Consider the following 17,500-nt stretch of genomic DNA (forward strand, 5'->3'; position numbering starts at 1 on the left):
CTTAAAGTTCTGCAACATTTGCTCTGGTAGTTTGTATTGATCAGTTTGTGCACATGCACGTACATACATTGTTCATTTGATTATGAAAGACAATGGAAAAGTTGATAATAGTATACCCTTAACGGGCCTTCGTGCTGTCAAAGTAACAGACCTATTTTGACTCTTAACAGGTTCTTACTTACTTTGGAATTTCTTGCCTCCTTTTCTACATATTTCTCGTCTAAATTGAGTATTCCCCTTTGCCTCTGACATTGAATAAAGACTAATTAAGGAACAAAAGCATTTCGGTATCATAAACATTAAAAAATTAACATCCAGATTACATTTACATTTCAATGTAGGTTTTACTACTTTCTCCCTATTAGTCCATTAAACTTATGGGATTCCATAAAAAAAACTGTACCTGAGTGAATAATTCCTAGGATAAGATAACATACCAATCCAATAACTAATATTCAATAAGCATTTATGGTAGTGGTTATCTTCTGTGTAGATACAGGCACTGTCTAAGCCCCTTATCAATTTATTATATAGCTACATGTCCGCCTGTTATTTTGACTTTTGCATATTTTGGTGTCAAAGACTTTTTTTCAGATAGCTTATAGAGATAAGTCCCTAAATTTATAGTCTTCAGGATTTCTGTACTGAATAGTCATTGACACCTTCTGCTTGTTATTTTAGAATACCTATAAGCTTAAAAGAATGGCAAGAGATAGTTGATAGCCACTGGTTAATAAAAATGTAGCAAGGTCTGATGGATCACACACTAAAACCAACAAATGTTATCTACATTATTTTATACTCCACTAGATATCTTGTATTCTATTGATGTCTCTCCACATCAAAATCATGCCTGAGGGATCAAAATCTGTAGAGTTTAGACTGTTAGTTAGATCCTAGTTTTGAACTTTCAAGGGAGCTTGGTTTTGGCATATTCCTCAAATGATAGAGAAAGGAATGAATGCTCAGACTAGGAATGCTATCCTCTCAACCTCTGTAACAAGGTTGAAAGGTTTTCACAAAATACTAATGAGAAGTTCCATCTTAGAGAGTCAAAAGAGCATGCACCACAAATAAAATAAAGAGAATCCTAACCCTGCAGTATTAACACAAAAACTGACACAAACATTTTCCTTTTTCATCCACCTGACTCATTCTACGACTTCAACAGTCATACCTTGGTCTTCAATACGCTTGATAAGGTCTGTATTCATGAAGGCGACTCCTGGAGTCAAAACTCCACCTCTGCAACAAAAAATTAAAGGTTTATTTCATACTTTTGTGAATACCATATACCAAAGATCAGTTTAACAAAAAGTAGAATATATTTCTTTAAAATGCAGATAATTTTCTCTTTCTTTTAGTATATCAATAATAATTGCATTAATGATGAAAATAACAACAACAACAATAACAATATTACAACTCCTACTTATATTACTGACTACTACTATTAATAATAATAATGATAATAATAATAATAATAATAATAATAATAATAATAATAATAATAATAATAATCATAATAACAATTATAATGATATTCCTATTATCATTAACATTAACAATAACAATAATGATGATGATGATGATGAAGAAGACAACGATGGATGAATGGATGGGTGGATGGTTGATACTCACTTGCCCGGAATGGAGCTTTTTTCCCGCAAAATGGACATGGCACAAGCAACCATCATGAGCGATGTTGCCCCATAGCCTGGGTCTGGTCCCGATACCTGAAAAGAAAATAGGCTCTAAGTGAAAATGCTCTAATTTGTTTATACTGTTGAATCGAGAAAAGAAGAATATGATTTTACTGAGATATCGGAGGATTTTTCTTTTTTCCCTTCATCACTTTTCGACTGCAACTGTTTTCTCTATAAAGGACCGCAGAAAGATCAGTCTTCCTGCTTATCAATCACTGATGTTGAAAAATGAATGGCACAGAATTCAGAACTTGTTTTGCAGTAAGTAGTCGTCTATTATTCTAGAGAAATAAAAGGTATATCTATAAATAGTTCCATTTCCCATTTTGAAGAAAGGTTAACAGAAATGTCACAAAAAGACTACTCTGAATAATGTATTCATTTAAAGTCACACTCAAAGTTGGTCCTATATCCAAGTGAATATAGGGGATATGTCTATAGAGGAACATGTGTGCCAAGCCATGGGTTGGTGTAGTTGGTTAGCTAAACCTTTTCTACCTTAAATTTTACCTCAGCATGCAAATCTTGGCATATCAGTACTCATTCACAGACAAGTGTGACAGCCATAAACCCAGAAACTATGCCACCTCTATCTATTCAGTTAAGCTTAATATGAAAACAGCAATATTGGTCTTACCTTAACTTTAATTGAAGCATTTGGAGGCTCTGTAAGATGATCTGATCCATCCACTAGCGATTGTGACCAGCCATGGCCTACGAGAGTGGCTGTGAATCTAAGAGCTTTCAGTGACTCACGGTCTGATCCTGCACGGCTGAATATGCCTGCTGTCATAACTTCAGGGTACTGAAAAAAACAATAACAATGTTTGTAGACAGTACATGAGGCAGGTATCATTCTGCACTTGCTTTGATTGCCAAATATTACTTTGCAATGAAATTTCATACCTTTATGAATAATAACAAAAAATACATAATTAATAAAGAAAACAAGTATCTTATTAATAAATGCTGATGTCTTCATATTAATAATGTATGCTTAAATACTGGATACACTAATATGAAAACATTCACCTAAAATGTCATATTGCCAACCACTATTTCTTAAGCTAAAAATAACTAAATACAATAGGCTTGCAAGTCTTTGTCTCTATTGCACATGTACATTTATATACATACTGATACACATGTAATTAATAGTTTATAAAATAACAAGATGAATATGATAATAAAACAAATGAAAACAAGGGAAGATATATTGTGAAATAAAATAGTCAGAAAAAAAATCACATAGAAAATAACCAATCCTTAATTGTAATTACCTTTAAAAGTAGCTTCCTGGTCCAGCTGAAGAAACAAAGGAAAGAAAAGTATGCCATGCCTAAGAGAAGTCCCACTCCTTGGAAGAGACTGCGGACACCGATGAACTGCTGGAACTGCAAAGGCCGCTGACCAAGTACTTCATAACGGTACCTCTGTGTGCGGTACACAACAGGCTCATCTGTTGGCAGTGGCACTCCCCACAGTCCCAATTTATCATTTTTGTGAAGTACTCCCCTGAAAAGATAATATTTAAAATGTAAACTGAAATACCGGAATATCTTTTTTTTTTTCAATTAGCTTCATTAACGCCAAACAGTTGATAAATGGCAATAGTGCACTCAAAGTGGTGTGCTACACATGGTAGAGCACATATTAAACATTTTTAAATCTCACTTTCCTTTCTCTCAGTGAGCATGCATTAACTGATACTGTCATACTCACATGCATGGCACACAGGGCAAAGGATGCCAATACTTAGTTTATTATTACAAAGAAAAGGAAAATAAAGGAGTGTAATCATTCTGGCAAAGGTTCATAAATCTCTGATGACTCCTAATTAGTTTGTCAATGTCTTACTAAGCTTGGGGTGTCACAAGGTGACTTTTTTGGGTGTACTCATCTATCCATATAGAAATTACTTAGGAAATATATGTAAATATATGCAAAGGGAACTCAATTATGTTCAATAGATTATACCTACCCTTAGTAAATTATGAACCATTGGTGAAAAAAAAAATCAGAAAACTGGCATTTAAAGGCAATTTTCTTAATACAGAGAGCCCACTCCCTAACTTACATATTCTTTACTTGTTTCTTGTGTAATTTTTTATTATTGCATAATTTTGTTAGAAATCTCATTCTAAATATTATTCAAAGTTATATTATCTTTTACATAGAATTAGCTTTCATTGTTAACCCACTACCGATGGGCATGACGTGTACGTTGTATGCCATGCCCACTGTGAGTTTACCTGTTTAATTGTTCTTACACAAAGATGGCTACACTTGTACTAAGTCACCAATGAGCCAATTATGAGTACTGCCTGTCTTGCCCGTTTACCCTTTTCTTTGATTTAAGAAAATATTTTACATTATCTTATTTTTCTGTTACTTATGTTTATAACATTATAGTACTTATGTTTATAATAAAAATAAGACTATCGATATTCATAGCACTAGTAAAATATACATTTTTGCCACCAATTCAAATCAGGTAAGGTATCAAGGTCTACTAATTGACTCCTTTGTGGCTAAGCACTAGCAGAGCCATCTACGTGTAGAGACATTTCACAAAAAATATAAGAATTGAGCACAGCATTTTCCCCACTTTTTATTAATTTTCCCCGGTGGCATTTGGTTAATGTGTGTTACTTTTTATTTTTTAGCATCATTTATTTTAATCTATAAAAATGAAACAACACTGTGACTAGAATTTAATTTTGCCTCCTAAATACCAGGATAATTAATCTACACTTTGCCACCATCACCTTGTAAATACTTCTTAATTCTGGTTAAGTTATTAAAACATTCATGACATATACAATTGGTGGCAACCTTGAAATCACAACAAAATAACTTTGCTTTCTTTGTGATTCTTGTTCTCAAAATAATATATAATGACAAATCACTATCAGCATTCATTATGGCATTAAACCTTATAAAACTGCTGGATATTGTGGAATAACCATACTTAAAATGGATGTGACTAAATTTCTATTAACCCCTTGCCGACGGGTACGACGTGTAGACACATGCTATGCCCACTGTGAGTACTTGTTTAATTGTTTTTACATATAGATGGCTACACTTGTACTAAGTCACCAATGAGCCAGTTATGAGTACTGCCTGTCTCACCCGTTCACCCTTTTCTTTGATTTACGTTATCTTATTTTGCTGTTACTAATGTTAAAAAACATTATAATAATTATAATGTTTATAATAAAAATAACACCATCAATATTCATAGCACTAGTTAAAAATACGTTTTTCCCGCCAATTCAAATCGGGTACAGTCACAAGGTCTACTAATTGACTCCTTTGTGGCTAAGCACTAGCAGAGTCATCTATGGGAAGACATTTCACAAAAAATATAGAAAATAGGCACAGCATTTTCCCCATTTTTTGTTCATTTTCCCCGGCGGCATTGGCTTAACTAATCAGCCTATAATGAGCACCCAGTTTCTGTTCCCTCATGTCAAAACAATGGACCAACCATTTCAGTTTCAAAAATTACAAAAACAACCTTTCATGGCATTTCTTAACTTACTTCTTCTTAACCTTGTGCTTGGGTTTCGGCAGAGGAGTCGGGAAAAGCTCTCTGCGTATTCTTACAACTTCACTTCGGTTAGCAACAGCTAGAGCAGCAGATTCCATTGTTCCAGTATGTATTGACTGTAAGAATACAAAAAGCATTTATTTTATTGCTGAAGTAAGTACTACAATTTAAGAATATGTCACTGTGGCATGTGGGTATACATATCTATAAGCATATACTTGTGAGTGAGTGAGTGAGTGAGTGATTGAATGAGTAAGTGAGGCAGTGAATGATGGTGGAATGAGGGGGGGGGGGGGGAGAGAGAGAGAGAGAGAGAGAGAGAGAGAGAGAGAGAGAGAGAGAGAGAGAGAGAGAGAGAGAGAGAGAGAGAGAGAGAGAGAGAGAGAGAGAGAGGGAGAGAGGGAGAGAGGGAGAGAGAGAGAGAGAGAGAGAGAGAGAGAGAGAGAGAGAGAGAGAGAGAGGGAGAGGGAGAGGGAGAGGGAGAGGGAGAGGGAGAGGGAGAGGGAGAGGGAGAGGGAGGGAGAGAGAGAGAGAGAGAGAGAGAGAGAGAGAGAGAGAGAGAGAGAGAGAGAGAGAGAGAGAGAGTGTGTGTGTGTGTGTGTGTGTGTGTGTGTGTGTGTGTGTGTGTGTGTGTGTGTGTGTGTGTGAGTATTTGTGTGTGTGAGTATTTGTTTGTGTGTGTATTTGTTTGTGTTTGTGTTTGTATGTGTATGTGTGTATATGTGTATGTGCACATACATGTGTATGTGACTTTGGGTGTTCATGTACATGATCATGTAAACTTCTCTTTATACTTAATCTTATATGCACCCATGACTAATTCTTGACAAGCATGAAACCAAAGTTTTTACATACCGTAGCTTTGGAGCTCTTAGTTCTAACAAACATCTGTGCTGAATTAAGTTCTCCTGAAAAAAACAAAAAACAAAAAAACATTGCACTTCTTATTTCCACATGTATTTTTTTTTATGCTTCCAACTTCATATCATGTGACTCTCCCAAAGAATATGTTTACATTGACAATTTTTATTCAGAATTGCACAACGAAATCTGGCCATGTTTATGACATGCAACACCACTAAAAATTTATTACCCAGATAAGATATACATGCAGAGCATTCATTAGTGAAGGAAGGCAACCTTTAAACATTCATGCCTTTCTCTAAACCCTTATACAAATTTTGTGTATATACAATTAAATAAAATAACAAATAAACTTTATTTAGCTCTTTTAACTTCATGTGGCTATACACTTGAAGGGTGAAAGCACATGACCATGATCTCATCAGGGCTTGTATGGGAATTCTGATCTTTATACAACAAGACATGTAGAGATCTACCATAAATGTGGTACAGTTAATAGATTAAAGATACTATACATAAAATTCACCTATATATCTTATCTTCTCATTTCTACTATCTCAACTCCATTTACTTCCTATAACAAACCTTTGAAGTTCTTGATCATATGCACTAGACCCATTTCAGCAGGTATAGAATCATATCCACAGGCACCAACAATATGGACCCCTGCTTCCTCAGCTGCCTTGTGGTATTTTGCTTGCATGCCCTCCAGAAACTTGTAAAGAAAGACACAATGATAATAAAAAAAAAAGTTATATTCTTGGAATTTGAATATATTTTTTAAAACATGTGGAACCATTTTGCAAATCAAACTGTTTCGGTTTTTGGTATCTTTACCTGAGGTTCTCCTGAGATGTCCACATGACTCGCACCATTTTCTATGCATGCTTGTATAACTGGCTCACCAAATAACTGATACTGTAAAATTTGAAATTTCTTTAAATAATCATATAAGGGGCTATCTAAATAACTCTTAACATAATCAAATATATAAATGATAGACTGAGAATATGAATATTAAAAAGAATAACCTATACTACAAATTTAACAACTGATTTATGAGTCATAAAATTTTCCAAAAAAAATTAAACTCAAACACAAAAAATTAAACCTACTGGACCAACACAGTTGATAACAACTGATGACTTTGCAGCCATCTCTTTCAGTGAGTCATTGTCTTTAACATCAGCCAAAATAATGCCGACATCATCCAAGCTCAAACCTATAAAGAACATACATCTATAAAACAAAAATACAATACGGCAAGAAGATGTAAATCTTTACTAAATAACACCAACATGTCTAATACAGAACTTCTCGATATAAAAAAATTGTAAAATTTAAAAGGTATTTAAATATAAACCATCAAAATTAAAATCTTTTTAGGCCTGTTAGCTCAAGTTGCAGATCTTGTAAAAGTCATTCTTACAGATATAGCAATATTATGTAATAGACAGTCTTACACTTGAAAGAACAATTTTAAAACAAGTTAAAGAGTAAAAATCATAAAGCAGAAAAAAATAAAAGTAAAAATAAATAACACCAGTAACAATGCCAATACAAACCCAATTCCTTCTGAGCTTCGGCAAGGGAACACTGCAGTTTCTTCTCAGAGCGCCCTGCTATGGCCCAGGTAAGAGGTGTCTTCCTCTCTGTTCTCTCTTTCTCTGCCACCCTTGCTACCTCCTCAACAACATACTGGCCAGTGAACCCCGTTGCACCGAATACAACCAAGTCGTAGCGCTGACCTGGTGCCAGAGATGCCATTGTTGCTGCAAGGATTCGAGTGCTCCCTCTGCCAAAGATTGATTGAAATATCAATGCTGTATCTATTTAACTATAACATATCTATCTATCAAATAATAGAGGAGTTGGATTTGTCTATTCTAGAATTATTTCATAAAACAAGAAAGAAAATCCTATCACTACAATACATATGCATTATACATGCATTAACTGCTACTGGAAAACTCTTATATGATACATGGCGAGATGAAACATTTATTTTCTAGACATAAACCATGCAGATAATATATATCATATATCCCACAATATCAGTAAAACACAATTACTAATTTTATGTACAATTATACAAAATTTAAAATTAATTAAGGCATCAAAATGGCAGAAAATGCCTATCTCTTGCAACCATTCATATCACAAAACCAACTACCTACATCCTGGTTTCCTTCTTTTATATTCAGATAATCAAGTAAAATTAATAAAACACTTTCCATCAATTATCTCTAACCATACAATATAGATTTCAGCAATACATACTTTGGCCATAGAAATATGGAAACAAATATAAATATAATGCTAATTTCCACAATATATCACAATAATATACATAACTAAGCATGAGAGAACCAGCTTTACCATACAGATAAATTTATTAGCAACTATATGATTAAACAAATAAAAATATTTGATCACTATAACCATCTTATGCACCAAAAACTAGCCAGCACAGCACAACAAACTCCCACTACAATACATGATACGAAAGAGCTTGCAGCAATTTATTGTTATATAAAGAACCACTTCAGTCTCTATCTTATCAAAATAAATGTGGTAAGGTTACAAAGGAGGCCAAAGTTTTCACTTATCATTGCTACATTTGATAGTGGCATAGTGTGCAATGGACCAGACATTTGGTTAATCTTTACTATATGGATGCACTAAGGTGGGGCAAATTCTTCTTCTAAAGGACAAAAAGTTGAAATCATCTGCACAAGAAATAATCTAAAGACATGAACAGCAATGCCATAAATAAAGGAAAATGATCACAGAAAATGCCGCCCCCAGCCTAAGTTCATTCCATGCTCCTGAGTCTCAGCCATCTCTTGCTATGTAAACCGAGGTGAGGACAACGTTTCCAGGGGGATGTTTGTGGCAGAGCCACCACCCTCAGGCAGTGCCCAAAGGACACGTCTAGTCACGGCAACTTAGACTGCTGAATAAATTTTAGACAAGGAGTTGGGGGACTTAGTCTCTGGCGAGTGCATCCATACAACAAAAAATTACCAGACATTGTAGACTTAACATCGCTGATCAAAGCAAGTTTCCTTTTCAATATGATTACATTAAAAAGGTCCATTTTGTGAGCCAGTGCAGGTGTCTTGTGCAAATCCAAATTGCACGAGAAAATTATAGGCATACTCTTTATCTCATATTCTAACTGAGGTTTCCATTATCATAATCAAACTTAATAACCCCTGCTTATTTAGTAAACAAAAACAGACAATCACTAATGCTCAAAAATATAAATTATAAGGCACTAAAAATAACCAGGGTATAAACCAGGGTAGGACCTTGCTAACATGTGTAAAATTATATATATATATATAATTATCTATTGATCGACCTGTCTATCTTTATATCAATATATAGCAAACACTAAGACAAGTTTCAAATACACCAACCTCACACAGCAAGCAAATCTTATAACTGAACTAAAAGCCTCTATCTGGAGGCAGAAAAATTCTTACATAAGAGAGACCTTGAACCTCAAGTTTTGTGCCAGTCATGTCACATCAGCATATGCGTCACCTCTAACTAATCTTGAACTAGGCCTAATCACATACATAACATACATTTCTCAAGCAAACAATCTGAAGCTGATTTACGTTGTGAAATTAAATGAAAACACCATATCATCACCTTATATCATCACTACTGTTTTATGAAAACTAATGCTCTGAATAAACCAATAAACACACTATTTGCATCTATTAACGACAACTATAATATCGAAATATGATCACATAACACCATGACAACCCGATAAAAACTTAGCAATTCATACCGAGTACCATGCAAGTGCCAGCCAGTCTTCCGGACACTTCTTATACAGCGTAAACACAATCAGCTGTTCACGCAAACACAATCAGCTGTTCACGCAATCACAATCAGCTGATCTCGCAATGAAAATCAGCTGATGTTCTAACCTCACACAATCTTCAATTCCTACTCAAATGAAAAACTTAAAAACAAAAATTATCTAACCCAAACAACCTCCCCAATACCAAATCACCGAATGATATCCCAAATTCAACCTTAAATACCAACACTCCTTAAATACACATACAAATTAACTTCAACACAAAGTACCACTACTCCCATAACCATCATTACTACCCCTATTACAACTACCATTACAAATAACCCATTAACAATCTACAAACCCGCACACACCTGGCCAAGTTCAATGAAGAGGCGAACATGATAGTGCCGCCGCGCGTCCCCCGGAGCACGATGACGGGCATGAGGCACCTCGCCGCGGCCGCCCTGCTGGTGCCCTTGACGGCTGGGGTATCTGGTGGGGGTTTTATCATTTAACTTGGGGTTAGGCCTATTTTTTTTGATCGCCTAATGTGGTCTTGGGGCTGTTGTCATTGCCATTATTATTATTATGTTTTAGTGTTATTGTAATTAATAATGATGATGTTATTATTAATGCTGCTGCTGCTGATGATGATTATGATGATAATAAAAATAATAATGATGATGTTGATGATAATAATAATGATAATAATAATAATAATAATAATAATAATAATAATAATAATAATAATAATAATAATAATAATAATAATGTTAATAATAATAATAATGATAATGGTAACAATAATAGTAGTGATAATGATAACAATAACAATGTTGTCGTTATTGTTATAATGATAATAAATATTATTATTACTATTATTATTATTGTTATTATCATTATTATCATTATTGTTATTATGATCATTATTATTTTTATCATTATCATTATTACTATTATAATTACTATAATTATCATGTTATCATTATCCTATTATTATCACTATTATTATTACTGATATCATTATTGTCATCATTACTACTACAATTATTATTATTATTATTATTATTATTATTATTATTATTATTATTAGAATCGTTATTACCACTATCCATGCCACTGTTATTATCATTACTACTATTGTTATTACCATTATTATCATTATTTTCATTGCCATTATTGTTATTATTATTATTATTATTATTATTATTATTATTGTTGTTGTTGTTGTTGTTGTTATTGTTATTATTATTATTATTATTATCATACTTATCATCATCATCATCATTATTATTATTATCATTATTACCATTATTATTATTGTTGTTATTATTATTGTTATTATTATTACTACTATTATTATTACCTTTATTATTATTTTTGTTATTATTATCATTATTATTATTATTGTTATCATTATCATTATTAATATTATTATTGTTATCAATATTATTATTATTATGACTATTCCTATAAACGTCCTAACCGTGTATACAAAACATGTATACAGCACTGCCAGACGTAAGTGACTGTGGAAAATAAACCTATAAAAACAGTAGGGAAGAAGGACATGGTATGTCGAGAACTTTTCGAGAATAATGGCAAAGCAAAGGACAGTATTAATAAATATGAAAATTTATTATGATACTAATGATGGAAAAGATGATGATGATGATAGCAGTGACCTGTTAAAGAAGCTAAAAGTAATAATTATCATTACGACAATAATAATAATAATAATGGTGATGATGGTACTACTAATAATGATAATATCATCAACAACAACAACAATAATATAATGTCAATTTGTAGTTGGGGAGGGATTTTCTAACTATGTACATAATACTATTTCTTATGTCACTTATAAATAATTTCTTGTATAAGTGATTACAGAATACTATACTAAATAACTCGAAATTGTTCTACATAAGAAGCAATACAACACATTTTCTTGTGCAATTTTCTGGCGCCAAAACTTGCAACGCTTTGGGCTCGCATTGCAACTTTCGGCTGAACTTTGAGATGCACGGTTAGCACGCCTTACTATATTATTGTTGCTATTGTTGTTATTGTTGTTGTTATTATTTCTGTTGTTGTTATTGTTGACATTATTATCATTATTATTATTATCTTTATTATTATTATTATCATTATTATGATTGTTTTGTTGTTGTTATTGTCATTACTATTATTATCATTACAATAATTATTATTATTATTATCATTATTATTATTATCATTATTGTTATCAACATCCTAACTATCACCATTACTGTTATTATGTTTACGCTAATATTACTATTATTACCATTAATCACCGTTACTGTTATATTTACAACATTGTTGCCATCATCATTATTAATATACAAATTACAGTAGTCTAATGTCTTGGCACATCTTTCACAAACGGAATGAATATCGTGGTTTATTCCATAACTTATGTTTACTTAAGTCTATTCGTTTCAACAAACAACAGGACAGCTCGCTCTGCATAATCCTCACACCAGCTGATATCGTCAGTGAGATAAGATTTGATAATGCAAGTAATGTCGTATGTTTGCCTTTGTAATGGTGTCACTGTATGCTCACTCTCAGTGCCACTTTTCGTTAAGAACATTTCCTGATGAGTTTACCATTTTATCAAGCCACTTAGTGTGATATGGGAATTATACTACCTTCATAGAGTTATTATTTCTTTATTTATTTCCTTCAGCTTTATTCAACACAGACACAAAAGTTCAGTCATAAGACTATTTCCGTCGTATACTCTTGGAAATCTTGCAATTTTCGTAATGTATAAAGAACACAAAGTATAGCTGAGATTCTACTATTAAATAATTTTCCAGGAATCGTTTATAGATTAGTGCCCGTGCACTTTAAAGAAGAAAACGTTATTCAGCTCTCCGAAGAAGGGTCTTTATGAGCCCAAATTTATTATTCAACTTAACTGGAATAGACCCCTATAGCACGCCAATGGCAATCGGAGTATAGAGAGAAACTAGTAGAGATAGATTTGTTCCAAATATACTCTTCAAAAGCCAATTATTATATTTTAGCTAAATTACATTAACGACAGTCAAGCTCACCTCAGACACAACTGAACCCACAAAATACAAGTCACTCTAAAACAGTACACATATATATAACGCAAACTTCCTCCAATTCCTCATTTTTTGCCTGTCTGGATTCAATTCATGGCTGATGCATATGTATTCTATTAATGTTAACTACTCAAAACAACAAGTCACAATTGGTAGAGAATGGTAAGGCTTCATATATTCCTTTGTGTAAAATTGACTATTGTTGTGTATATTGCTTATAGATAATTCCAGAGGAATTTATTTCATTCTCATTATCTAATCTTCGTCAAAACAATAAACATTATTTTGATTCACAGGAAACTGGAATCATACGAATACAAATCTTTCAGGGTAAAGTAAAGACTTAAGTTTAATCACATTGAAATACTTCATGTAAATGAATAACCTAAATAACTGCTTTTAGCAAACTGTATTTGAGCCTAACTGCCCAAACATAAAAAAAAAAAAAAAATTATCGTAGGTGGTACTGAAAGAAATAATACCTTAGGAAAAAATAAAAAGACAGTCACAGTGGCAAAGTCACATAGGTTGTTAAAGTTAAAGGCAGAGTGGTTGAATTAGTAGCACTGTGAATGAATATTGCCAAAGCAGGAATTCAAATTCAGTAATAAATAGATAAATAACCGCAATACACGGAAAACAGCGAAGTGACGTTGTTAACAATGAACTGTTACGCGTAAAGTATTATTCAGCTCAAATTATATTACTTACAGGATCATTATTATTTTACAGTAATCGAACCAGGATCCTATTAGTGAGGGCCATGTATCCTAACTACCAGACCACAGGGAATTATATTAATGGGTAGTTTACACCTTAGGATGTTAGAGTTCAAGTTTGGACACCTTGTGGTCGGTACATTAGCGATGGATGTGTAAGGCTCATATGCTAATCCTTCATATTTCAGTATCATTTTATCCACTCATGATTAAATTGTGTTTTATATATATATATTGGTATCTTTGTATTTATTTATTTATTTATTTTTGTAATATCACTCATTAGGTGAACTCTGAACCAATACGTTTGCCGATTTGCATATGTCGCAATCCCACATCTGTCTGTTGGTCAGTAAGCAGACGCATATACGCATATATGTGTGTGTGTGTGTGTGTGTGTGTGTGATATTTATACACACACACACGCACACACACATATATGTATGAATAAATATAAGATATATATATATATATATATATATGTGTGTGTAACATATACATATGTAGCATATATATATATTATATACATATATTTAACATATATATATGTATAGAACATAAATGTATATGCATATAAGATAGAAAAACACAGTGAACTATGTAGATTTATTAAATATGTTCAGGCAAAAACATTAAAGTATTCAAACACCAAGGTTAACAAGGAAAGTTCCAATTCTCGAAGTCTTGGCTCCAAGAATTATTTTTAGATGCGCAATGATATTTACTATACAAGAATCAATCAATAAAGAGGGTATAGGAGGCGGAGAAAGAATTAGATGATTACGGATTCAAAATATTTCCCGTGCCGGGAATCGAACCCGGGCCTCGCGGGTGAGAGCCGCGTATCCTAGCCACTAGACAACACGGGAGTTATAGAAGTTAAACAACTTGATTAAATAAAAAGTTAGACCAGAAAGAATGGACAGGGTCGGATAACTAAATGTATTGTTCTTATGAATATGTTTGTGTGTGTGTATTTATGAATATGTTATGTATTGAGTTCTTGCTCTATTTAAGAGACGACCTTGATTTATGCCTTCATGGGAGTGAGGAGCATAAAGAAAAGCTTTTATATATGAAATTGGTTTATTTTTCTATTTTATTTTTTTATTTATTTATTCATTTTTGAATATTGGGCGTATAGAAATGATTCAAATGCTGAGAGGTACAGGAACCTCGCCTTATCTTGTCAAGCTAGGTCTACCCTCGTATGGATAGTGTGAAACGCGTGGAGCTGACCACCCGTCTGCCGTTACCTCCTTCACCTCATCACCTCACCCTCTTGACGCGCAATTTAGGCTTCCTTTGCCGTGACGTCACGGTTGTACACCATGCAAACATGCTTGTTTTCCATACCCTTTACCATTTTATCACTTTTTCAGTTTACCAGTATTTTGCTTATGGTATATTGTTAAATTTTTGTTGTTGTTTGTTACTTGTATAGTTTGAGAAACTTCAGGCTACTTATTATAGTTAGCGTATATTTTCAGTGTATGATATATGTATGTGTGTGTGAGTATTTATACAATAAATTAATATATATGTGTAGATATGTATATTCATATATATATTATACATATATATATACACACATACACATATGTAAGTGCATATGTGTATGTATGTATATATATGTATATGTATATATATATATATATAAATATATGCAGACACGTACAGATATATGTGTTTGTGTATACGCACACAAACGCACACACATATATTTATGAATAAATATATATATATATGTATATATATATATACATATATATATATATATATATATATGCACATGTGTGTGTGCATACACACACACACACACAGATATATATATATATATACATATACAAATATATATATAAATATATAAATAATCCAAAGCGTTATATTTTCAGGCGCCAAAATTGCAACGCTTTGATCTCGCATTGCAACTTTCGGATAACGGTTAGCATGCCTTATTATTAGTGTTGTTATTATTAAGATTGCTATTATCATTATTATTATTATTATTATTATTATTATGATTATTGATTTTATCAATATTATTATTATTGATTTTATCAATATTATTATTATTGATTTTATCAATATTATTATTATTGATTTTATCAATATTATTCTTATTGATCTTATCAATATTATTATTATCATTACCAATATTATTATTATTAACATTATCATTATTATTACTATTATTATCACTATTATTATTATTATTATCATCAAAATTATCATCATTATCATTATTATCAACATCCGTATCATTACTGCTGTTTTGTTTACGTTTACTTATATTACTTTTATTACTATTAATCTCCGTTACCGTTGTAATTCCAACATTGTTATCATCATTATTTCTACACATCTATTTTCTATTAATCTATTTAGACGTCTAATCCATTAGCGTCTCTTTCAGAAACGAAAAAATATTGTGGTTCATTCCATAACTTATGTTTACTTCAATCTATTCGTTTCAACAGACAACACGACAGCTCGCTCTGCATAATCCTCACACCAGGCAAGTAATGTCGTATGCTTGCCTTTGTAATGGTGTCACTGTATGTTTTCTCTCAGATGAGGTATATGATGCCCCCTTTACTAATGTCACTTTTCGCTTAGGACATTTGCTGTTTTTTGTAAACTACATAATGTAATGTGGGAATTCATAAAGCTTTTACTGTTATATGTACTTCGACATTATTCAGCTCCACAGACAGAAGTTCAGTCATAAACTAATTTGACTTTGTATATCTGCTGCCTTTTAGTCTCTTTGACAGGCTTTTGGAAGAGAATCGTAAGGCCTATCTGAACATTCCATGCTATACTCTCGTCAATCTTGCAATGTTCATAATGTTTAAGCAAGCACGAAGTATCGCTTTGATTTTACTATTTAAAAAAATCTGTAGTCATTCCCGGATTAGTTCTCGTGCACGACCAGCCTTAAAAAAAAAAAAAAAAAAAAAAAAAAAAAAAAAAAAACACGATGAAGGGTCATTGTACCTAGAAAAAAAAAATCTACTCAAGTGGGGGTAGAGTCCAGAGCATGACGATGGCAATCTGAGCATAGAGAAAAATCAGCGGTAGAGATAGATTTGTCCGAAATATACTCTCCAAAACCCAGTTATTCAATTCTAGTTTAATTACATAATAATAATATTCGACTATGGAGCTAACCTCAGAAAGGCCTGAACTCACCCAAATTATTATTTATAGAAAGGTATGGTATATTATCAGTACTTTTAGTACCACTTATGATTATAAGTTTTTATATTTGGACAGCACATACGCTCTAATATAATTTACGGAAATCCAAAATTTGTATTCGTATGCTTCCGATTTCCTTGAAGCAAAATGTTAGATGTTCAGTATTGGCGAAAGTTTAACAAGAATGAAGTAAATTCCTTAGAAAATATCTATAAACAATATACAAATCTGTATAATTGCAATATTCCCTTACCCATCCTCATATCACATTTATAGATCATACAGTTGCTTCCCACCTATACTTCAGCCATACTTCGATAGTCAACTTTACAGTGAAATATTATAGTCTACCATACATCTTTTTAGGGTATCCGAACGTTGCTTGACCATGAATGAATATCATTTTTCTTTGTCAAGTGTGATTCGTTATATTGAGTAGTTTTATATCACATTAAGAATATATATGCATCAATCATATACTGAAACCAGACATGCAAAGAACTGAGGAATGGGAGTTAACTTCT

At 32.5% G+C, this 17,500-nt stretch overlaps 2 protein-coding genes and 1 non-coding gene across 7 annotated transcripts in view; 1 reads left to right on the forward strand and 2 right to left on the reverse strand.

The window, feature by feature from the left end:
• LOC125025173 (sodium-dependent multivitamin transporter-like) overlaps positions 1–900 on the forward strand; it is a 10,662-nt gene extending 9,762 nt beyond the window's left edge. The window contains exon 12 of the mRNA XM_047613151.1: positions 811–900. Coding sequence (XP_047469107.1) covers positions 811–900 — 90 coding nt within the window. The remainder of the gene's footprint in view (positions 1–810) is intronic.
• Positions 1–10,452, reverse strand: part of LOC125025011 (saccharopine dehydrogenase-like oxidoreductase) — a 10,679-nt gene extending 227 nt beyond the window's left edge. Inside the window, exons 1-11 of one of the 5 annotated variants that reach the window (XM_047612843.1) lie at positions 10,324–10,452; positions 7,692–7,921; positions 7,242–7,348; positions 6,964–7,044; positions 6,712–6,841; positions 6,118–6,170; positions 5,254–5,378; positions 2,987–3,221; positions 2,344–2,511; positions 1,642–1,736; positions 1–1,245 (exon numbers count right to left, since the gene is read on the reverse strand). The exon at positions 1–1,245 is cut by the window's left edge and continues 227 nt beyond it. In XM_047612843.1, the coding sequence (XP_047468799.1) occupies positions 1,152–1,245; positions 1,642–1,736; positions 2,344–2,511; positions 2,987–3,221; positions 5,254–5,378; positions 6,118–6,170; positions 6,712–6,841; positions 6,964–7,044; positions 7,242–7,348; positions 7,692–7,921; positions 10,324–10,394 (1,389 nt within the window). In that variant the 5' untranslated portion in view covers positions 10,395–10,452 and the 3' untranslated portion in view covers positions 1–1,151. Of the gene's footprint in view, positions 1,246–1,641; positions 1,737–2,343; positions 2,512–2,986; positions 3,222–5,253; positions 5,379–6,117; positions 6,171–6,711; positions 6,842–6,963; positions 7,045–7,241; positions 7,349–7,691; positions 7,922–8,568; positions 8,608–9,551; positions 9,612–9,934; positions 10,080–10,134; positions 10,150–10,323 lie in introns of those variants that run through there. The other 4 variants (XM_047612848.1, XM_047612844.1, XM_047612847.1 and 1 more) reach the window with 4 other exon arrangements.
• Positions 10,453–14,569: 4,117 nt separating this feature from the next.
• On the reverse strand, positions 14,570–14,641 carry Trnae-cuc. The gene has a single exon. It is a non-coding gene; the product is annotated as a tRNA-Glu (tRNA).
• Between the last annotated feature and the right edge of the window lie 2,859 nt (positions 14,642–17,500).

The sequence above is a fragment of the Penaeus chinensis genome, chromosome 4 (genome assembly GCF_019202785.1).
Source record: "Penaeus chinensis breed Huanghai No. 1 chromosome 4, ASM1920278v2, whole genome shotgun sequence".
In the NCBI taxonomy this organism is placed as follows: domain Eukaryota; kingdom Metazoa; phylum Arthropoda; class Malacostraca; order Decapoda; family Penaeidae; genus Penaeus; species Penaeus chinensis.